The sequence below is a fragment of the Sander vitreus genome, chromosome 18 (assembly GCF_031162955.1).
Source record: "Sander vitreus isolate 19-12246 chromosome 18, sanVit1, whole genome shotgun sequence".
Classification (NCBI taxonomy): domain Eukaryota; kingdom Metazoa; phylum Chordata; class Actinopteri; order Perciformes; family Percidae; genus Sander; species Sander vitreus.
Genome location: NC_135872.1, coordinates 22,225,364 through 22,248,884, shown reverse-complemented (window position 1 = coordinate 22,248,884; position 23,521 = coordinate 22,225,364). Strand labels below are relative to the sequence as shown.

General features: G+C 40.4%; 2 protein-coding genes across 2 annotated transcripts; both read left to right on the top strand.

Annotated features, from left to right (window-relative positions):
- Positions 1-3,423: 3,423 nt before the first annotated feature.
- On the top strand, positions 3,424-15,762 carry LOC144533335 (alpha-1-antitrypsin homolog). The gene is made up of 4 exons (XM_078274630.1): positions 3,424-4,042; positions 12,423-12,693; positions 13,722-13,869; positions 15,571-15,762. Exons 1-4 carry the CDS (start codon positions 3,427-3,429, stop codon positions 15,760-15,762), a joined length of 1,227 nt encoding a protein of 408 aa, XP_078130756.1. The 5' UTR covers positions 3,424-3,426.
- A 3,615-nt stretch (positions 15,763-19,377) lies between these two features.
- Positions 19,378-22,688, top strand: LOC144533496 (alpha-1-antitrypsin homolog). Its single transcript, XM_078274872.1, has 4 exons — positions 19,378-19,993; positions 20,840-21,111; positions 21,665-21,816; positions 22,502-22,688. Exons 1-4 carry the CDS (start codon positions 19,378-19,380, stop codon positions 22,686-22,688), a joined length of 1,227 nt encoding a protein of 408 aa, XP_078130998.1.
- The last annotated feature ends 833 nt before the right edge of the window (positions 22,689-23,521 follow it).

Sequence of the window (23,521 nt, the reverse complement as noted above, 5' to 3'; positions counted from 1 at the left end):
TTAAAACCTGCAACTGCAAATAAATCAAATGTATTGTTTAATATAATGTGTTGTTCTGCTGACAATAGTATACTGTGTGTATTGTACCACACAAAAATGACTTAAGAATAATTTTGTTTATCTACATAGTTTAAAACAAGTCACTTTTTTCACAATTTTTTGCACCCTTCTCACTGATTTGTAAAAACTTTTGGCAATTTGTAGTACTTCCAAATGCCCAGTCCAACAGATTGGTACAGCCAACAACATGCAAATAATTTGACCATTTTAAGCAACAATAAGGAAAAGTTGCGAGTTCAGTTGCGTTGTTTTTGTTCAGTACCTCCAAAATGGCTGACTTCCTTATTGATGACGTGCTGTGAAAACGCTCTATTGTTTTATAGTCTCAAGTTTGGTAGTTTGACCGTCGCCATCTTGGTTTTTTGGAGCCAAAAGTGACCATATTTGGACGACAGGGTGGAGCTGCCAATTAAGTGCCAAGCTTAACGCTAAGTTACCAGCTAGCACTAGCTAGCTAGCTTGGTTTGCAAAGTGAATATGTAATTCACATTAGCTGTGATATTAATTGGGATGCTCAGTTTGGCTAGTGGAAAAAAAGTACTTAAAACAAAATGTACTTACAAACTTAAGAGCATCATGTTGTATTAAAGAAGACTTGGAAGAATTGATTGAGACTATAAACGTATTAGGAAATGTTTACTGAGGTAATAAATCAAGTGATAAGTAGGGTCATATTTTATAAATAGTTATATAGTTTTCCTTGGCACTGACTGCCTCCTCCTGACTCTTATTCCAGCAGGCTCTGCTGAGAGTGATTTGAAATTGGAGCAGATTTAACAGAAATAACAGAAATATTAGTCTGTTCACCTATTTATAGTCTTTCACTAATCCGCCATTTACCATCATCTTTTCTTTTCGTCATCTGAACCTGTCTAGGTGTCTGATGTTCTAAATACATCATTATTTATCATGTCTTATTGTAAATGAAAGTTAATAGACGTTGGTGCAAAGCATCTGCCGACTCATTTCAGTGAGACAGTGAATGCAGAAAAAACATTGATTATTATATCACTACAGATGTATATAATGATTCAATCTCAACAGAAATTCTTGGAATTGAGGAGCAACTGCTTTAAGCAGTAGCCAGATAAGTCCGTGATCTTGTGATCAGCAAGCAAGTCAGAGATGTACTGAGGAGCTAAACTGTAAAGTGCTTTGTAGCTTTAAGCAGGATTTTGAAAGTGATTCTGTATTGTACCATACGTTTGGTAATAAGGTCATCTTTTCTATGAATGTCATTCCCATGCAAAAACTAAACAAACATGCATGTTTTTAAATTAAATGTATTCACACAGTTTTAAATCTACAGAGAGAAAAACCTTCTCTGATACAAGAACTACAACATTTATTGGAGTAGATGGGTGAGTTTTTATTAACTCTACCACGACGATTCTGCTGAGGCCAAAACCTGCGAGGGCAGACTGATCTCTGATTTGCATCTATGCAGTTGCGGCAGATATGGAGGAAAACAGTTTGGGTAAGTGCACACATTTCATTGAAATTATTGCATGTGTTCTGGTTTTTAAAGATGTGCACCTTGTAGCCAGAGGGAAATGGGTAATTTTTTATAGGCAGTGGCCCGTACTCTTGGGGGAAAAATGGAACCAGAGGGCAGAGAGATGCTGAATGACCCATATTGCCACATGTATGGCATGGCAAACAGCTAATGCATATCCTAATAAATGAAATGACTAGAGGCTAAAAGAATCAACAATTAGTACTATGTATTTAAAATAAGTTACCATTTCTTTTTCCAGAAAGAATTTAAAGTGGAAATTACTGAAATGAGTTGTTTCATACTTCCATCAAAGGCTCCTTGGTTCTCTTGTATAATTTATTTTAGTGATTATTTGATGATTAATGTAAGCTGTATGCAAACTTGCATGGCAAAGTCTCACCGGCGGTACTATACCCATTCTGTGTTGCTGTGTTGTAATGATAAAGATAGCTTGGCCAGACATTTCCCGGCACAGGACAGAAAAGGCTGGACCTTGTTAATTTTTAAAAGATGTGTTGGCTGACCCTCTTCGATCTCCTGAATATAAAGATGAACTTTCTGCCAAACTGCACCAGAGGATATCAATGGTAAGCATGGACCCCTATTGACATATTCTAAATGCTTTATATAAATTATGAGGACTTGGACTTATGTTGAAGTGACATTTGTAATTTGTGAAATTTAGAAAATAACTTTTTGTGGTGTGGAGAACGTGTTACAATAGAAGTGTAAAACTGTTAAGATTAGATCATCACTGGGTCCTGTTTAAAAGGTATTGAGCCTAGCTTCTGCCGACTTTATCCTTTTCATGTATCATGTATGTAATATTTCTTTTAATGTAACTTGAAACTTTAGATGTATTAGACTTACATTTTGTGGTAAATATCAGATTTGAAAGTAAAACTTTAAGGATGTGACATAATGTAATAATTGGGAAGTGTAGAGCTGTTTATAGGCTAAACCATATATGTGTCCTGTTTTAATTCAAAGCAACTGGTCTACTTCTTTCCATTAAAAAAAAAAAAAAAAAAAAATCATTTCAAAAGGTGTGTACATTATCTATTTCTTCTAGGGCTGTCAAAATAACGCGTTAATTTCGATTAATTAATCTGAGAAAAAATTAACGCAGATTAATCCATTCCATATTGACGTTTGCATACAGATGAAAATCTGGTGCCACTGATATGTCTGCGCTTCTCTCTGCTGCTCTGAAACAGACGTTAAAGGAAACACAAACCCCGCTGCATGTGACGCTAGTTAACACTATACTCAACAGCAGCTAACGTTAGCCTACCGCTAGCTAGTAGCTGGATTAAACACGGTTACAATGCTGACAGCTAACGCTAAACGGTGTACGTTTGACTGTGTTTCACTGTAGAGGATTCAACACCGGGATGTAACAATCTGCAGCTGCCGTCGGAGAAACAACACAGACGGTGCGTTCAATGAAACTGGTAATTTACAGCGTCGTGGTGCATTTAAAGTTATTGTAAATGTCCTTTTCCTATCTGGTTGTTTTTGTCGTTCCAACAGCAATTTACTAGTGAAATAAGTTATTATTATTATTATTAATAATAATAATAATAATAATAATAATAATAAATCATTTAATTTTGACCATATGGCCTTAGCAATAAACAAGCCGTTCTTTAATGTCACCGACTGTTGTTTAGTACCCCTTTTTTTATTTATTTATTTTTTTACTTAAAGTATCGGTTCAGGCGTTAATTATGTATGCGATTAATTAATCAGAGTATGTAATTAATTGATTACATTTTTTAATCGATTGACAGCCCTAATTTCTTCTATCACCTATTGTGGTAGAGCCCAACTTACTTCCTCTGATTTTCCCTGGACAGGCTGTAAAGATGCGTGGGATCTTTGCTAGTTGTGCGCTCTCAGCCCTGCTGCTGGCTGCAGCCTGGGCAGACCACCACCACCACCACGGCTCTGAACACAGCCACGAGGGAGAGCTGAGCTGCCACAAACTGTCCTCTCCCAATGCTGACTTTGCTTTTGCCCTCTACAAAAGCCTGAATAACAACACTGCTGCTGGACAGAACATCTTCTTCTCACCGCTGGGCATCTCCACCGCCCTGTCCATGCTGTCTACAGGGGCCAGTGGTGAAACCCACCGCCAGCTGTTCTCCAGCTTGGGCTACAGCCCCTTTACCCAGACCCAGGTCAATGAAGCGTACGAGCATCTTTTCAGCATGCATGGAAACAGCCAGGAGAGCCAGCAGCTGGATGTTGGTAACGGCGTGGCCGTGCGCTCCGGCTTCAGTCCTCTGGAGAAGTTCCTGAAGGATGTCAAGCACTACTACTCTGCTGATGTCTTCAACGTCGACTTCACCAAATCTGCAGAGGCTGCAGCTGAAATCAACACCTTCATTGCTAATAAAACCCAGGATAAGATCAAAGATATGGTGAAGCACCTGGACCCTGATATTGCCATGGTGTTGATCAACTATGTCTACTTTAAAGGTAAGAACCAAGTTAAGGTCCATGTCTTATAATTTCAACAGGTAAAGACAGGTATGAAAGTATGGAGACTGTTCTCTCCTAAAAAACGCTCCCATAGGTCATTTGTTCAAGCCGCAAATATGACCTTTATTTACGTTTTTACAGTGATGGCACCCACTACTAGTAATGATGATGGCAGCAAAGCAGGAAGTGAGGTGACAAGGGATAAGAGCACCAAAGGAGAAAGGTTGGGGTGGTTGATGGTTTAAACAAACACAGGACTTTCACCCAAAAGAGCGGGCTTCAACCTGTTTGAAAATAAAAGTAATCTGCAATGCATCAACAGTGTTTACTTAGGATTCTTCATGAGGGCGACAGAAACTACCCACTATAGCTTTAACCGAAACAACGATCTTTTTCTTCTTTTTTTTAATGATACTTTTTTTTAAATTATTTTTACATTTTTTAACAGAACATACAGAACAAACTACAATCAAACAAGAATCAAAACCCTCTCCCACCCCCCACCCTCTGCGGTCTCAGGGAAAACAAACCAATATACAAGAAAACAAAACAAAAATCACACCTTGCCTAGTCGCTCTCTTCTAATTGTTGTTGTGTTGAGGTCATTAGGACTGATACTTGTGCTGCTTCGTATTTCCATAGGTCTATAGTCGATGACTTGGCTTTGTTAATCCTTGCTGTAGAGAGCTCCAGCATAATTATGTCTAGGAAGTATGCCGACCACTGTTTTATACAAAGCGGGTGGGGGGGGGGGGGAACCAGCGTTGAGCTACCATTTTCTTGGTTGTGGTTGAGCCGGCTAGCCAAATTTTCTTCTGTCTCCCAAGTAGGTGTAATTTAGAGTCGTCATTAAGTAACAAAACAATCGGCTCAGTAGGAATTCGACATCCTATCACATCAGATATTATTGATGTTGTTTTATTCCAAAACTCATGCACCTGTTCACACTCCCAGACCATGTGTAGGAAAGTTCCAGTTTGTTCAGGTTGACAGACTGTGCAATAGGGAGTAGGAATGACTTTAGAGATGTATCTCTTCTGAGGAGTCCAATATGTCCTATGGCATATGTTGAAGTGGATCTGCTGGTGATTTGGGTTCTTGGAACAGTGGGAAATGTTGTCCAAATGGTCTCCCAATTAATTACGTTCCCCTCAGATGTTCAGCATCTTGCATCAGTTTAGCATAAATCCTGGACACTAATCCTCTCACAGAAGAATCAACAAGCCATTTAGTGATTGGGTGTCTCAAGACTGTTCCCCCATGGCACTCCATAACATTTTAGGGCTGATCTTAAGCGAAGATAAAGGAAGGATGTCCTAGGGACCTCAAAGCTATCTCTCAGGTCTTCAAAACTTAACATACCTTCATCATTGAATAGCTGGTCTAAATACCTCTGTCACTCCACTGGTTACAAGTAAAGGGTTTGTTACTATACATTAGGTGTGCATTGTGCCATATTGGGGTATTCAAATGCCACTTATTGGTGTGTGTGTATATATAGGTGCTCCTTGACCTGTTTAAAGTTGGTCAGTGTGTTGGTGATAATAGGGCCATGGGCTAGCGTACACTTTTTTGGGCACACACCTGCAAAAGCAAGGTCTTGCAGTCTTAGACTTCCAGTGAGGTTTTGCTCCATTTCTCTCCATGGGACTGTAGATGAGGGGTCTATCCACACGGGGCCCGTAGCTGAAAGGCTCTGTGGTACACTTTAAGGTTGGGGAGGGCCAGGCCTCCCGTGTTTGTGGTATGTTGCAGGGTAGAGTATTTGAGCCTAGGTTGTTTATTATTCCAAATATACTGCCGAATTACGGTATCAAGTTTCTTCCAGAAATGTATTGGTGGGGGTAAGGGGATCATTGTACTTAAGAAATTCACCTGAGGAACTATGTTCATTTTAACAACAGCAATCCTGGACCGTAGCGATGCCGGCAGCGCAGACTAATTGGCCAGATCTCTTTAGTATAGTTTCATAGTTGTCCTGGACAACTCGCTGTAGCGATGCGTGAATGGTGATGCCCAAATATGTAATTTTGCTTTTGGGTTGATATTGTATCACTAATGGGTGATGTCACCTGTGCGGTGTTCAACAGAAGAAGATTAGATTTATTCCAATTGATTTTATAGCCGGAGATTGAGCCAAATTCGTTAAAGATCTTAAGATTTTTTGGGACAGAGTCCTCAAGGTCAGAGATGTACAGCAAAATATCATCTGCAAATAACAATATTGAGTTGTTATTGGATTTAATCTGGATATTACATATTTTATTTTGCCTTATGGCTTGGTTCAAGGGTTAGGGTTAACCAAGCCTCTCCATTACTTGCCACAAGTAGCTCCACTCTAGGTGGTCAAAAGCCTTTTCCGCATCCAGTGATAAAACTGCTGCTGTTGTTGGAAGGTTTTTGGCTTCTTCTATTACATGGAATAATCTGTGTGTATTGTCTGCAGCGTGACTCTTTGGTATAAACCCTGATTGGTCGTGGTGGACTAGCTTCTCAATAAAGCGTTCTAGGTGTAGTGCCAAGACTTTGGCGTAGAGTTTAATATCCGTCCCAATAAGGCTGATGGGCCTGTAGTTTGAGCACTCCGTAGGATCCTTGCCCTTTTTGTGTATGACCGAAATTAGTGCAGTGTTGGTTTGTTGATGAAAGGTGCCCCTCTCTATGGCCGAGGTTAAAGTTTGTAAAATGGTAGGTCCTAGTATGTCAGTCACCAAGTATTGTAACAGAAGCTCTGATGGAATTCCGTCCAACCCTGTTGTTTTCCCTTTCTTACCTCTTTTTTAATGCTGATTTAAGTTCCTCTAACGTTATAGGTTGACCCAGTTCTTCTGCCTCCTCTGGGTCAAGAAGAGGCAGGTTTAGCTCTTTCAGGAACTTTTGGCACTGTGTTGGATCCGGATTGCAGTAGGATTCATACAACTTTGATGCTGTTGATAGCTGATATGTTGGATATTTACGTTTTAAAATGTATTTCATAGCTTGTATGTAGTGTACTACACAATACGGTTAGTCTGGGGACAACCTTCACCCACAGGAATAGATTGGAATGTGTGAATCTATTAGAAGCATCGGCCATAGCCTGGATTGTGTGAGGACAAAAAGTATAAAGGAGGAGTTATTCTGATAGTTCGCCGAGAAACCTTGGCATATACATTTGGTGCATGTCAACTGTTCTCCCTTTTATGAAAGTTTGTTTGTTGTGTGAATAAAGCTGCATTAGTCTGAACTCATTGGACTCAGCATTTGTTAAAGTCTTACAATTTCCATTTCCAGATATTTCCCGATATCAATAGCAGCTCTGGATTCACTTTGTTTAATTTCAGAGCAAGCAATTTGCTTGGTTTGCAACCATTAAAATAGTAATTTTGCCTCACTCTGTGCATTATGAATTCAGCTCTCTGTCTTAGCAAATCATTTAGCTCTGCTCGATTTGTGACTAAAAGAGTATGTGTAGATTTAGAAAAACACGTTTTTTAGAGATTGCTCGAAGGATTTACAACGTTCTTCCAACTCCGCAATCCTTGCCTCTCTCTTTTTCTTCAAATTGACAGCAAAGGAAGATGTGAAATCTCTAATAAGTCCTTTAGTGGCTCGCCGGGTCCGAAACTGAGTCATTATTGATTGATATAAACTCTGCCAGCTTGGCTCTAAACTCTGTATCAAAAGCTGTGTTTTGGAGAAGGGAATTGTTAAATTGTCATCTCCTAGCTCTTTCTCCTAACATATCACAATGGAATGTGGTTATCAGCGCATTGTGATCAGACAGAATTGCTGGTTCTATTGCTATCGTGTGGAACATTGCCTTAAGTTCACTGGAGCACAAAATATAATCGATGCGGGAGTGGGTGAGGTGACGTGTGGAAAAGAAGGTGTAATCCTTGCTAGTAAGATTGTGCATCCTCCACATATCTGTAAGATGGTGGGATTCCACAACTGATTTAAAACATGTCCGATATGCATTTTTGGGCTTTCGTGTGATTGACCCCTGATCTATCCTGATTTAAATCTAGTACTGCATTCATGTCTCCCCCTATAATTTAGTGAATATTCATTGAGAGAGAGCAATGAATATTAGGAGTGGGAAGAAACTTTCATCATATGTAGCCGGTGCATATACCGAGACAAAGGCTATTTTCCTACTCCTTATCGTGGTACATATATAAGATATTCTGCCTGAAGAGTCTTTACTGCTTTTGTCTACGGTAAGTGCGGATTTCCGCGACAGCAACACGATGGAGCCCTTGGTTTTGGTGACGTCACTAGATGAGGCAGCAACCTTAAAGTATTTATTTTGTAGATGATTTACATCTCTTTTACGTACGTGTGACTCTTGTATAAGTGCCACGTCTGTTTTTCCTTCTTAAATAGTCCAGGAATTTAACTCGTTTGATCGGCCCGTTTAGCCCCCTGATGTTAACTGAAAGGATTGAAAGCTCAGCCATCTTCAAAATTTAAACGCATACGTGTCTCATAATAATTTAGTAGTGATTTTGCTGACAAATCTGTAGCAAAGGGTGAACTGTTAGCTCTGAGCAAGGTGTAAGTAAAATAAATCCCCTAACCCTCTGAGACCGCAGACCCCCTCCCCTATTTGTAAGATGTGTGACCACATCAAACGCAGTTTGCGCAAAACTCCAGCTCAAAACTACACCTCCTTAAGTCACAGGTTAATTGAAACGGGTCTAGTGAATTCTTATGTTAAACATGGATAATATTATAAACACCATCAAACAATTTTTGGACTAAGCTGTGTAAAAAAACAGACCAGACTATGAGCTGAACAGACCGTATCCCTCATGTTCTTTCAGTCTAGCTTAAATGTTAACAAACTGACCAGCTAGCATTTATCATGTATTTTCAGTCTGGTTAAGTGTCCCTTTAACCTCTTAACAAACGGCTGCATTTTCAAGCTTTTTGGTCTAAACGTCATACCCAAATTAAAAGTGGTACAGCTCCCATATACTTTGACACTCAGGGATGTGCCTGGTATCATTGGTAAGGAAACACTCAAGTTTTTGTTACGTGTCGGAGTGATTCTAGGCCTTACTGACACAGAGTTACAGAGACTAGAATGGAGGGTTTTTATTTCCGTCCAAGTCATACATCTGTAAAATTATTAAAATACACTGCTGTAAACACATCTACTGAGTTACAGACCACACAATGTAATAGCCACATGTCTCAGCTTACTACAGAAAAGACTGAAGACAGAAGCCAAAAGACTCAAAAATGGATTTTATATGAATTTTTTTTCTACATATGTCTGTGCGTTTTTCTGATTTCCATTTGAAAAGTGCAAAGAAAAAAGCCAATAAAGTACAAAATAAAACACTTCTCAAATACACAAATACACCCACATCAATCATACACATACTTGAAATAACTATATACATAAATATATAGAAATAAGTAATTATACATTGCACAGGGTGCCATATGCTTATAGGAGGCCCTGTTTTTGCTTTGACACAGCTCCAGCCATTACAGGGTTAAAATTTCAATGGCATATTTGGTATCTATCGACTTGTCTGCTCATTAGATAAAAATGTAGACGGGTTTTATAGCATTTAAATCTAACTAGTCCGAGCAAATGTTGCTCGAGTACACGTGGGCTCAGATCGCGTCAGAGGACTCTTCAGCTTTTCATTGGTGTATCACAGGCAAACCTGCACCGATTGGCTTATACCAGGTCTCTATGGAAACCTAAGAAGTCAGTGAACACAGTGACGCCCACCTCAAGTTGGAAGGAGCCTCTGTCAGTACCCGATCCGTAACGCCTGTAAGATCCGTTCTGCGCATGCGCACAATTTTGCGCATGCGCAGAAACTCAACGTGTTTTACGACACTGCCTGATCAGTTCTACGCTTGTGCGAACACCGGCAAACTTCACAGCTCTATGCATGCATTGGCGTAAGGTTGTTTGGACATTTCTGGTTACCAGAAGAAAACATTAGACAGTGACAGTAGACCGTTATGATGGCAGAGATGAAGTTTACAAGGTGTTTGCTGGAGTTGCCTAAAGTATCTGTTAATGATATACAGAGGGCCGTCCGGCCATCCAATACAACACCATGTAGCAAATATAGCTAGCTATATATGCTCTGCTATGTCGCGTTAGCATGCAGCTATAATAGTTAGCTATGAGTATGCTAACGTTAGATTGTAGTGGAACGAAGCAGCACTTTCTAATGTCAAAAATTGCAGAAAGGCTTCTGAACCAAACTCTACACAATCGGACATGTTTCAGCAGGACTGTGACCCGGAATTGGGGAGAATTTAACAACCTTGCCAGCTAAGATGACATGTTTACTGCCGTTAGCATGTAGCTACTATAGTGGTATACAGCAGTGGTGGCTGGAAGAGCTGTCATCCCGTCTCCAAAAGGACACTTATGTACGTTTACACTTCATCGCATTAATAATAGACAGTCTATGGTTATTAGTCAAGACAAAGTATTAAAAGTAAAAACATTAACATAAACAACAAAACGACGTCGCTACACTGTTTTGGATCAGTGACAAGTCTTGATTATTTGTAGCTATGACTATTGTATAATAAAGATTTTTAATAAAAAAGTTGATGTTTGGTCGTAAAGTGTTTCAACACATGAGTGGTACAAATCGCACAGGGACATTGTTAGTTTTCTACTACGTAATTATGCGCAGAACGGATCGTACAGGCGGTACGGATCGGGTACTGACAGCCTCAGGAGAGACGTGAGGAAGCAATACAAATACGGAAATGAAAAACAGTTTAGCGATTTTCCGTTGTGATTCGGCCAGAAATGTCAAAATTGTGAGGCAAACAGCTCGTTTTGGATATAATGGCTTGGATATTCCATTTCCTTGGACTCTTGGGGATTTAAGAAAAAAGGTTTTGGGCAAAAAATCCCCGCAGTGGCTAAAGGGACAAGGAAAAAGGTATGGACTGTGGATGCACTAGACACGGGCTGCGCTGTTTACGCTGTATTGTTTTATTTTCTATAACTTTGTAGCAGTTGTGTAACTGCTATACATTTGTGTGTGGGCTTAATGGAATCCTGAGAGTCTAAGCTTTCAATTGGTGTGTCGCATGGCTGTATATTTTGATGATTTAATGCTTTAAAGTTATAAAAACGTTTATGAGTGGAGGTTACAGCGACGCCACAAGGTGTACCGTACACGGTACAGTGAATGTAGCTCGGCTCCGAAACTTACATACAGGATCCTTAGGATTAACCAGCTAGCATTTATCATGTATTTTCAGTCTGGTTAAGTGTCCGTTTTTTAAAGCTTAGTTACAAAACTTACATAGCGCATCCTCAGGATTCATCATGTTACCTTTTTTTTTTTTTTTTCAGCCCGATTAAGTGTCCTCAAAAATATAGATTGTAGCCAGCATTCATCATTTCTTACAGTCTGGTTAGATGTCCCTTCAATGGTTGGTTCCAAAACTTACACACCGCGTCCTCCAGTCAAACTCGGTACAGTGGCCCAAATACTGTTAGTCCACAGGTGCTGAGTCCTCCAGTCGCGGCCCTGGTATCGAACTCAAAGTCCCACCGCCGCCCTCCGTCTCCTTGCAGTGCGGGACGGTCCGTGCATGTAGCGCGTCCTCCTCCTCCTAATTCCAGCCAGAAAACACCAGGCTCCACGGCTGCAGCGAATGCGAACTCTCTCCCCCCGCGGGTCGCTCCCAGGCATCCGAAGCCGCTGGATCGTGAATGTGACGCAGTCAGATTGGTCCGGCTCACATACCATGATTTCCTGCATCTCAGATTCTGCCCCGATGTGTTGCTGCAAGGCATTCATTTCGGCCAGCACTCCCTTCACTGCGCTGTAGATCACTGATTTAAGCAGACTTAGCTGCTTCTTCAAGACCCGGTCGATTAATTCCTCCATATTAGAGAACGTGTTCACATTAGCCACCGACATGCTAGCAAATTTCTCAGAACGAGTAGACAGCCCAGGCGACAACGAGACCCGCTCTTTCGTGCCTGCAGGCGTTTCACGGAGTCACCGTGACAACAGACAAAACGATAGACCTGGTTATTTAATGAAATACGGAGTGTCTCAACTAAGTAGTTTAGGCGCCTAAACATAACCGACCTGGGACCGTTTCACAAAAACGTGTTTAAAACCATGACCTTTGCGGTTCAAACCTGCGATGGATAACGTTCTCTGGTTTGGATTTGAGGACGGAAAACTCTCCTGTGGGTCCTATTAGAGGTTGGGAACAAACAACCCATACGGTTGTATGGTTAGGTTTCTGGTTTGGAGGACTTGTTGGAAGGAATGATGATTGTAGAGCATTATTCAACATTAAAAAAGGACTATATATAGTTTACACTGACATATCTACATTACTGTCCTCTTCCCCTGTCCATTGCCTCATACAGGACAGTGGAAAAAAACGTTCAATCGTGACATGACACAGAAGATGGACTTCAATGTGGACAAGACCACCAAAGTTCGGGTGGACATGATGCTCAGGACGGGTGACTACGACACCTACTGGGACGTCGACAACCACACCATCGTCATCATGCTGCCCTACAAGGGCAACAGCTCCATGATGATCATCCTGCCCGATGAGGGCAAGATGAAGGAGGTGGAGGGCTTCATCAACAAGGACTACATCAAGCACTGTCGAGACTCCGTCTCAATGGAGTAAGAGGATTCTCTATTTTTGAATCCCCATCCTCTAGTGATTGAGAAAGTGTCGACATTTGATTTACTTAAAACAGCAAGTAATGTGTAATAGAGCTGCACAATATATCGTGTTTTTTGTATTATTGCGATAACATGTGTAATAGACACATCGCGAGAGGTTGCGACATATCGCGAAAGGCACTGAGATTTTTGGAGTTAATTGAAAGAGAATTAGCAGTGGTGGAAGAAGTATACAGATCCTTTACTGAAGTAAAAATACTAATACCACATTGTGAAATTACTCTGTAACAAGCAAAAGTCCTGCAGTAGAAATGTTACTCAAGTATGTAAGTATCATCAGAAAATGTACTCAAAAGTAAAAGTACTCAATGCAGAAAAATGCACACTTTTAAAAAAAAATGGAAACGATCCAAACTGTTCTGTCCATCAACTAAGTGTTAAATCAGCTAATCATTACAGCTGTACTTGTAGGCCTGTATATTGTTGAGTAGTTTAATTTATAATAAATACTACATGTGTTTTGTGTGCAAAACAAATTCTTAATTTAAGTATCAAAGATACTGTCAGATGTGAGAACAAAAGTACAATATTTCTCTCTGAAATGTAGTGGAGTAGAAAGTGGCAAGAAAGAACTTAAATACAGTACTTTTACAGTTAAATTCCACCACTGACTATCAGTAGAAAACTACACTTTAAAGTGTAACTATAGTTCTTTTTTTTTTTTAAAGGTGCCTTTTTATGTTCAATAAAATGTTGGAAATGATTTAGTTCCCTTTTTAAATTCAACTAATTATTTGCTGTATTTTAGCAGAATACTAAAAGCAGCAGATGTGCAGAACTGAGCACACTTTAATAATATATTATTTATCGCAAGTAATATCGTTATCGCGATATCCAACAACGTTATTGCATCGTTTATTTTCCTCCATATCGTGCAGCCCTAATGTGTAACTTAATTAGAGAAGCAGTGATATAACTGTATATTCCATCCATTGTGACACTGGTGATGTTCTGTGTTTCTTTAGATATGTAGATCTTTACCTGCCAAAATTTTCAATCTCTGCTGATGCTCCCCTGGAAAACACACTCAAAGAAATGGGCATAACCGACGCTTTTGAGAACAAGGCTGATTTCTCTGGCATGTCTGACGAGGTCCCGCTCAAAGTCTCAAAGGTAGGAGAGGCAAACATTTCTTCTTGGGTGCATTATTCATTTAATTTCTTATGAACATGGGAATATGCCTACCTCACTGCATGAGCAGTGGCTCAGGAAAAACTGCAGAATAGAGACATTTACCCCAGAGGATGCTGATAAAGACCCCTAAGCTTCTACATTTGTTCTAGACCTGCACGGTATTAGCACCATTGTAGGTAAAAGAATAATAATGGAGCCAGGGGATGGGGGGGAAATATTCCAAGAAAAAAAGTCAGACTAAAGTCGTATATTACGAGAGAAAAATCTCAGGAATCCTCTGAGATTAAAGTCACAAATTTACAAGAAAAGAAACTGAAAACTCTTTTTGTCAAGGAATTACATTGCTTCATTTTGTAAAGGGTGGATCAACCTCATCACATCACAGACGCCACCTCTTGCTGTGTATTACGCCTGCAGTGGATGACCTAAGCAAGTTAATTTGCAATCAGATTTAGCAATAAGGAAATACTTGCCCAAAATTTCACCCTGAATCACCATATTATCACAAGCATCCACACTTTAAAGAGACATTGCTGTGAATTGTGCTCCTACAGTTCGTGCTGTTTATGCTAGTTTTTGCGACAATAGCTTGTAGGCGCTGAGACGGTTTTGTTTTTTTCAACATAATACCACTTGTGTTCTCTGGTGCGTATTAAGGCCTTTCCTTGACACTGCTGACTCATTCCAGCTATCTAAAGGCTGCAGGTATCTGTTCTCTTTGGATCTCTAACTGGAGTGATGCTGCGCACTGTCAAGCCACAATTAGGTACGGAAGATAGTCTGGTTACAATGGCCCTCATTTATCAACCTAACAAAGAAACCAGCGCAGATATGAGCACAGAAATCATCTTACGACAGGCTTCACGTGTGATTCATGAAAGAAAGACCACAACTGCAGGGATATCACTAAATTGCCTGTGCATTGTCTAATTTGATGTGTTCACATTATTACTGTGATAAGATGTAAAAATTCCTTCCTTGACTATTTCTATTTTGAAATTTGTTACTGTTAACCCCCTCTCCCCGCCCTCTTAACAAGCACTCCCAAGAGAATGAATCTCGGAGACAGAACAAGTAGTTCTGGCACTGGTCTGGTCTTGGTCTTCAGTCTGTCTCAGCCCCTCAAGGTCTTGGTCTTGTCTTGGTCTCGATACACAACACTGATTGTGCCCATCTGGCATCGGACTGTTGTAAAACAACCACAGAAAAATTGTAAATCACCTAAATCGCTCCGCTTATGACTTCCTAAAAGATAAAGTTTAAAAATAATTCCCGTCCCAAGTCACAGATAACAATACGTTTCCTCTGAGGAAAGCTCTCTACAGGATTTCCAAACTGCCAGTGTGTCTTGAGAGACTTCTGTGATGTGAAAGTAGTGAATGTGATATACCATGAGGTGGCCCCGAATGCACCCACCTATGATTTCTTCTACGCTAAAATTGTGACTTTCATTTCAGAGAATTATTATTTTTATTTTTTTTTATAGCAAATTTATGACTTCAGAGAATATCCAAGTATTTTTTTCTAGTAAATTTACGGCTTCAATCTGAGAAATTTCGAGTTTTTTCTCAAAATATTATCCCCCTCTGTATTTTTTTTCTTCTTTTTTTACGTACAACGGCCCTAATATACGAGTGTAGTTTTAAAATAGACTCTGACTGCCTTCTTTTTCCTCCGCAGGCGTACCACAAGGCTCTGCTGAGTGTCACCGAGATGGGAACAGAGGCAGCATCCTCCACCATTCTTGAGATGGTACCCTTGAGTATGCCACAGTCTGTGAAAATTGACAGACCCTTCTTGGTCTTCATCCTGGAGAACGTCACCAGAAGCATCCTCTTTATGGGCAAGATCAGCAACCCCACAGCCATGTAAAGAACCATGATCACAGGTTGCAGCAGCCGTAATGAGAAGCTGCTGTAGTGTCTCTGCATGTAAGCATGTACACCTTATGTCTTTAACTTTGAAAAGATAATAAAGGAGGACACTGAAAAGATTTATTTTTTGTATTCATTGTGCAACATGACATCAAATACACAATAAATGGATACAAAAATGAATTAAATGTGATTTAAATAATCTTAGACTTCCCTACCAGTGTTATCTGACTGATACCATGACTTTATTTGGTTTGTTTATGGTTTGTTTGTTTATTAAAAGGATCCCCATTAGCGGATGCCGTAGCAGTCAGCTACTCTTCCTGGGGTCCACACTAGACACGCAATACATACCCATTACATCAAAGACATTTCATCACAATAATATATGTAAAATCACATTAATATGCAATCCACTTATCCACGTCGAAGTAGAGGGTGAAGCTTGGGCGTTCTGAAGTGACTGGAGACGAGCATCTATAGCCTGAATGGTGTTGACGTAAGGGCATCTGGTTGAGCAAAGCTGGCAGAGGCAACCATATGCTTGGCTTGAAGAGCTACGTGATATGTTTGCAGCCAGGAGCTTTTGTAGGGCTGGTTGCAGGAGGCTTCCTCCCCGGCTGGACATTAACAAATCACCTCTTTGTTGTTCCTTTTTTATAGATTATTTTGGGGCATTTATTATACAGGACAGCTGAAGATGTGAAGGGGTCAGAGAGGGGGAATGACATGCAGAAAAGGGATTGAACCTGTGGCCGCTGTATCAAGGACTAAGCCTTAGTACACGGGACACACGCTCAACCAGGTGAGCTATCCAGGCGCCCCACACAGATCACCTCGTTAGCCAAGACTCGTATAGCTGCGAGAGCTCCAGGCCTGGCAACCCATTCTCATTCCAAACTTGTAAAATGAGGACGTTTGGACAATGGCTGTCGGCGTCTGATGCGACGGAAAAGGCATCTTTCAGCGTGTTTGTGTAACGCACCGGGGAGAGCAGCAGTTAGATAGGATTAAGCGAGTAGTATGTAAGGGCGAATTTCCGCGTAAGGAGGTTGGTTTGGGTTGTGGATGGGTCAAACACAGGACTTTCACCCAAGAGAGCGAGGTTCGCGTCACACTTGCTATAGTCGTTTTTTTCTTTCCTTCCGCATGGCACAGAACCGTACGCCCACCCACGACCCTTTCCTAAACCCAACCGCCCCGTAGTTCCCGCGTGTCACGGAACCGTAAGCCCACCCACAACCTTTTCCTTAACATAACTGCGTCAAAAGGGACGGCAATAGTCACGACCAAGCATGTTTACTTATAGCGCTAAAGGGACGGCAATAGTCCCGACGAAGCGCGTTTACTTAAAGCGCTAAAGGAGACTTTAGCGTCAATAAGAACGACAAAGGCACCTGACCAAGTGTCAAGTGATTTACAATACCAATAAAAAGGTATTTTCTGAAAATAAATTCCCATTTCATCAATCATACGGCTACTTGATATTGTCACAGCACAGGTAGTTCTAAAGTGAGGATTTACAGTTATGTCAAGGGAAATGAATTTACATGACTTCATATACCCTTTACTAACATGCCACACTGTATACTGAGTGTCTGTGGTTGACACTGTCCAAGGTAAGATGTCCCAGGTGCCCCACTTAAATCCATGATGGCTCACAGTTTGGCATTATATTAAGTAGATTTGACAAATCAACACAAACTACTGTAAAACAAAAATACTTAAGGGACGATGGTATATTATTCCTGAGTTGTGTCCTTCTGTCGTCCAATGTGATGTTTCAGTCTGGACCAGTGTTGAGGTAGTTACTCAAAAATATTGATTACACATTACTAGTTTTTTTTTCTTACTTTACTAAATAACTCACTGCTGGAAGTAATTAGTTACACTACTAGTTACATTACTTTTGGATTAGTAGCTTGCAAAATTGTTCCTGTCTAATGGCAGCCGTCCGCTCTTCGTTACCTGTATCTTGCCCAGTATGTTTCGGAAAGATGGCGAACATTTCCTCCACTATGTATGCTGCCACAAGCCCACTTATCTCTGCTTTGTTTACCTGCTGCTGAAAATCAAGTCTTGGCTGCTTGGCTTGTGTCGGCAACATGCTCTTTTCATCAGCGTCCGCGTCACTCTGGGGGTCTGGGGGTCTTTAGCGACTAGCTTTGTGTTAGCATGTTGCCTTTGCAGATGCTTGGACAGATTGGAGGTTGTGTTTGTGGCCTGGGCACAAGTTACACCTTACAATCAAGTGTTTGTCCTTTCGCGCAACTCATTTGAAGTAATGGGCATACCTCCACCGCTCAAAAGACGTCTTCTCTTAAGCGGTCGCTCTGCCATTTTTGTTTCGTGTTACGCAAACTTGCACGAAAAGGGACATTTGATTTGTTTTTCTCTCCTCCCGTTATGCAGATAGTTGAAGAAGCATTAACGCAAGTAACACGGTCATTTTTTGATTAGTAACTGTAATGGGATTACTGAAGTTATCAACAGTAATGCGTTACGTTACTGCGTTACAGGCAAATGTAATCTGATTACAGTAACGCTTTACACTGCTCTGGACACATGGTCATATGGCAATTTGATAGACATTGTCCAACCCTGGTATCCAGCGGACTTCTGTATGTGATAGTTAATAAACAGTGGTGCATGTATTGCACTGCTGACACAAACTTGTGTGTTATTGAGCAACTGTTTCAAAATATTTCAACATGAAGCGGAAAAAGACTTGGGATTTGATATGTTATTTAACTCAGATGACTTTAAATGAATACTACTATCAAGATCCATCCTACTGACTAGTGGCTATATGAATCACCACTTACTGCTATTATTTAAAAGAAGTTACCATTTATTTTTCCAGAAGGGATTTAAAGTGGCAATGACTGTAATGAGTTGCTTCATACTTCAACCAAAGGCTCCTAAATCCTCCTCGTATCATTTTTGTCATTATTTGTGTGTAAAGTCTCACCAATGGACCTTGTTAATTTTTAATATGTATATATAATAATATGTGTCAGCTGATCTGATCTGATCTCCTGAATATAAAGATGAATTGTTTTACCAAACTGCACCAGAGGAGATCAAAGGTAAGCATGGACCTCCATTGACATATGCTGAATGGTTTATATGAATTATGAGGACTTGGACTTCAATGTGTGAAGTGAATTAGCTTTTTGTATTTGTGAAGTTTAGAAATGAACTTTTTGTGGTGTGGAGACAAATGTGTTACAATAGAAGTATAATGCTGTTAAAATTAGATCATAAGTGTGTCCTGTTTAAAAAGTATTGAAACTTTAGATACTGTCAACTTTATCCTTTTCATTCATAATGTATGTATGTAATATTTCTTTTAATTTAACTTGAAACTTAAAAAAAAAATCAGGTTTGAAAGTAAAACTTTGAAGATGTGACATAACAATGTAAATATTGGGAAGCGTAGAGCTGTTTAGAGGCTAAATCTTTCTGTGTGTCCTGTTTAATTCAAAGCCAGCGGCTACTGTCACTTGTCTTTCCATCTCAAAAAGTTTAGCAAATTATCTAATTTCTTCTATCACCTATTGTGGTAGAGCCCAACTTACTTCCTCTGATTTTCCCTGGACAGGCTGTAAAGATGCGTGGGATCTTTGCTAGTTGTGCGCTCTCAGCCCTGCTGCTGGCTGCAGCCTGGGCAGACCACCACCACCACCACGGCTCTGAACACAGCCACGAGGGAGAGCTGAGCTGCCACAAACTGTCCTCTCCCAATGCTGACTTTACCTTTGCCCTCTACAAACACCTGAGTACCAACGCTGTTGCTGGACAAAACATCTTCTTCGCACCGCTGGGCATCTCCACCGCCCTGTCCATGCTGTCTACAAGGGCCAGTGGTGAAACCCACCGCCAGCTGTTCTCCAGCTTGGGCTACAGCCCCTTTACCCAGACCCAGGTCAACGAAGCGTACGAGCATCTCTTCCACATGATGGGACACAGCCAGGCGAGCCAGCAGCTGGATGTCGGTAACACTGTCGCCCTGCGCTCCGGCTTCAGTCCTCTGGAGAAGTTCCTGAAGGATGTCAAGCACTACTACTCTGCTGATGTCTTCAACGTCGACCTTACCAAACCTGCCGAGGCTGCAGCTGATATCAACACGTTCATTGCTAATAAAACAAAGGATAAGATCAAAGATATGGTAAAGCACCTGGACCCTGATATGGCCATTGTGCTTATTAACTATGTCTACTTTAAAGGTAAGAAGCTATTTCAAGTCCATGCCTCATAGTTTACCGACTCACCACATGTTAAATAAAGCCGTTTAAACAATGAAGTATAGAGTCCTCCCCTGAAAAACTCTCCCATAGCTTGTTTGTTCAAGTCGCAATTACGACCTACAGTTTCTAGTGACGGCGCCCACTAGTAGTAATTATGATGGGCGCAAAGCAGGAAGTTCCCAAGGAGAAAGGTTGGGGTGGTGGATGGGTCAAACAATCATAGGACTGTCACCCAAAAGAGCGGGATTTAAACGCGTTTGAAAATAAAAGTAATCTGCACGTTTTTTTCACTTTAGGAACGTCAAATTCAGTGTCACGTGCGTAACTCGTAATTAAGTAACGGCTGATTTAAACTCAAACAACAATCGTTTTCTAAACTTAACCAAGTAGTTTAGCCTAAACTACTTCAAGTTTTGGGGCCTACATTTCATTTCTTGCAATGTAGCTATGTTAATTTTATACACTTATTGACCAGCTCGTGTCTTACTCTTATTTTTTACCTTCAATCTGACTGTGAGCAACTGCAACCAAACAATTTTCCTGACGGGATCAATAAAGTATTCTGATTCTGATAAACATAACCAAACTGTGACCGTTTCACAACGTTAAACACGTTTAAAACCGCAACCAACATTCTCTGGTTTATATATGAGGAAGGAAAACGCTCCTGTGGGTCGTATTAGAGGGTAGGAACAAATGACCCATACAGTCGTAAGGACTTGTTGGAATTATGATGATTGAAGAGCATTATTCAACATTTAAAAACAAATGACTGATAATTTACGTTGATTACTGTCCTCTTCCCCTGTCCACTGCCTCATACAGGACAGTGGAAAACACTGTTCAATCGGGACATGACACGCAAGATGGACTTCAATGTGGACAAGACCACCAAAGTTCAGGTGGACATGATGATCAGGACGGGTGACTACGACACCTACTGGGACGTCGACAACCACACCATCGTCATCATGCTGCCCTACAAGGGCAACAGCTCCATGATGATCATCCTGCCCGATGAGGGCAAGATGAAAGAGGTGGAGGGCTTCATCAACAAGGACTACATCAAGCACTGTCGAGACTCCGTCTCAAAGGATTAAGAGGAATCCCCATCCTCTAGTGTTTGAGAAAGTGTTGACTGGATGCCATTTTACTTGAAACAGCAAGTAATATATATATAATATATCGCTTTTTAAAAAATCATTGTGATATTAACTTGCGCAACAAACGCATCGCAAAAGACACTAAGATTTTTTGAATTAATTGAAAGAGTATCAAGTACAAAACTTTAAACATAAACTTTAGAAAACACTTTAAAGTTTAACCGTCATTCTTTTTTAACGGTGCCTTTTATGTTCAATTTGTTCAATAAAATGTCGGAAATTTTTTTTTTTTTTTTTTTTAATTCAACAGTGAATTAGCTGTATTTTAGCAGAATACTAAAAGCAGCAGATATGCAGAACTGAGCACACTTTAATAATATATTATTTATCGTAAGTAATGTCATTATCGCGATATCCAACAACGTTATCACATGTTGTATTTTCCTCCATATCGTGCAGCCCTAATGTGTAACTTAATTAGACAAGCAGTGATATAACTGTATATTCCATCCATTGTGACACTGGTGATGTTCTGTGTTTCTTTAGATATGTAGATCTTTACCTGCCAAAATTTTCAATCTCTGCTGATGCTCCCCTGGAAAACACACTCAAAGAAATGGGCATAACCGACGCTTTTGAGAACAAGGCTGATTTCTCTGGCATGTCTGACGAGGTCCCGCTCAAAGTCTCAAAGGTAGGAGAGGCAAACATTTCTTCTTAGGTACATTATCCATTTAATTTCTTATGAACATGGGAATATACCTACCTCACTGCATGAGCTGTGGTTCATGAAAAACTGCAGAATAGAGACATTTACCCCCAGAGGATGCTGATAAAGACCCCTAAGCTTCTACATTTGTTCTAGACCTGCACGGTATTAGGGCCGTTGTAGGTAAAAGTAATAACAGTGGGAAATATTTCACGAAAAACATTTGAATTTCCGAGACTATAGTCAATTTACGAGGAAAACAAAACGTGGTAACTTTTCTGAGATTATAGAGTCATAACTTTGGGAGAAAAAACTCAGAAATCCTCTTAGATTAAAGTCACTAATTTATGAGATAAGAAACTTGGAAAAGGTTGCCTCTAATGCACCCACCTATGATTTCTTGACAAAAAAAACCACTATCTTTCAGAATTATTTTTGTGTGTTAATTTATCCCTCTAATTTCAAAGAATTTCGGAGTTGGTTTTTTTTCCCACGGCAAATGTATGACTTTATAATCTCAGAAAATAACCATTTTTGCTAGTAAATTTACTACTTGACACATTCTTTTTCGGAATATTACCGCGGCTCCGTAATATATACATGTTTGTTTTACCTAGAATGGCCCTAATACACCAGTGTAGTTTTAAACTAGACTCTGACTGCCTTCTTTTTCCTCCACAAGGCCCTGCTGAGTGTCGTCGAGATGGAAACAGAGGCAGCATCCTCCACCGTTCTTGAGGCAGTAAACCTCAGTATACCCCGGCCCGTGAAAATTGACAGACCCTTCTTGGTCTTCATCCTGGAGAACGTCACCAGAAGCATCCTCTTCATGGGCAAGATCAGCAACCCCACAGCCATGTAAAGAACCATGATCACAGGTTGCAGCAGCCATAATGAGAAGCTGCTGGACTGTTTCTGCATGTAAGCATGTACACCTTATGTCTTTTACTTTGAAAAGATATTAAAGGAGGACACTGAAAATGGAAAAAAAAGATTGTGTTTTTCTATTCATTGTGCAACATGACATCAAATACACAATAAATAGATACAAAATATTTAAATATGATTCAATAATCTCATCCTTCCCTACCAGTGTTACCGGACTGATGCCATGCCTTTATTTGGCCTAGAACCCAGACAGAATTTCCCCTTAAAGGAAAATTATGGGGGGCATAACACAGACTAAAATAACAACATAGAACACAGATTTTATTTTTTAAATACCCCCCCCTTTTTGTGTCTAGATCTGAAATGTTACATATGTCACATTGGGCATTTGTAGTATTTGTTTTTCCTCATTTGATAATACATCAGCTCGGCAGTCTTTTTGCTTAGTTTCACAGAGTTGTCCTTTATCAATTGGTTGTGGCCCGTTTCTAAGATAATCAGTCATTTTTCATTATAAATCCAGCTACGTAGATCAGCTGGGGGAGAATACCCGGTATCATCGAGCCACGTAACAGTTAATGTTTTTTGAGCCGATGATACAGCGAAGAGCGGATGTGTAACCAGATGGCCGTCAGCCTCACAGGACCCCTCGCCCTTTAACCTGTCAACAGTTGCTGCAGGAGTGTTTACACAATCAGTACACATACACTTTGTCTCCCCCGTCAACACCCACACACAGTGACTTCTGCGAAGGACATGAGCAAGAAGTGTCTGAATCAGAAAGCTGAGTGGGCAGCTCTTTAGAAC

What these genes read in the sequence shown, in the direction of transcription:
- LOC144533335 (XM_078274630.1), top strand. Translation starts at nt 3,427, where the DNA reads ATGCGTGGGATCTTTGCTAGTTGTGCGCTCTCAGCCCTGCTGCTGGCT. An exon ending in CAACTATGTCTACTTTAAAG is followed by an intron (nt 4,043 to 12,422) that starts GTAAGAACCAAG and finishes TGCCTCATACAG; the next exon opens with GACAGTGGAAAAAAACGTTC. An exon ending in TCCCGCTCAAAGTCTCAAAG is followed by an intron (nt 13,870 to 15,570) that starts GTAGGAGAGGCA and finishes TTTCCTCCGCAG; the next exon opens with GCGTACCACAAGGCTCTGCT.
- LOC144533496 (XM_078274872.1), top strand. Translation starts at nt 19,378, where the DNA reads ATGCGTGGGATCTTTGCTAGTTGTGCGCTCTCAGCCCTGCTGCTGGCT. An exon ending in TAACTATGTCTACTTTAAAG is followed by an intron (nt 19,994 to 20,839) that starts GTAAGAAGCTAT and finishes TGCCTCATACAG; the next exon opens with GACAGTGGAAAACACTGTTC. An exon ending in CTCAAAGTCTCAAAGGTAGG is followed by an intron (nt 21,817 to 22,501) that starts AGAGGCAAACAT and finishes CTTCTTTTTCCT; the next exon opens with CCACAAGGCCCTGCTGAGTG.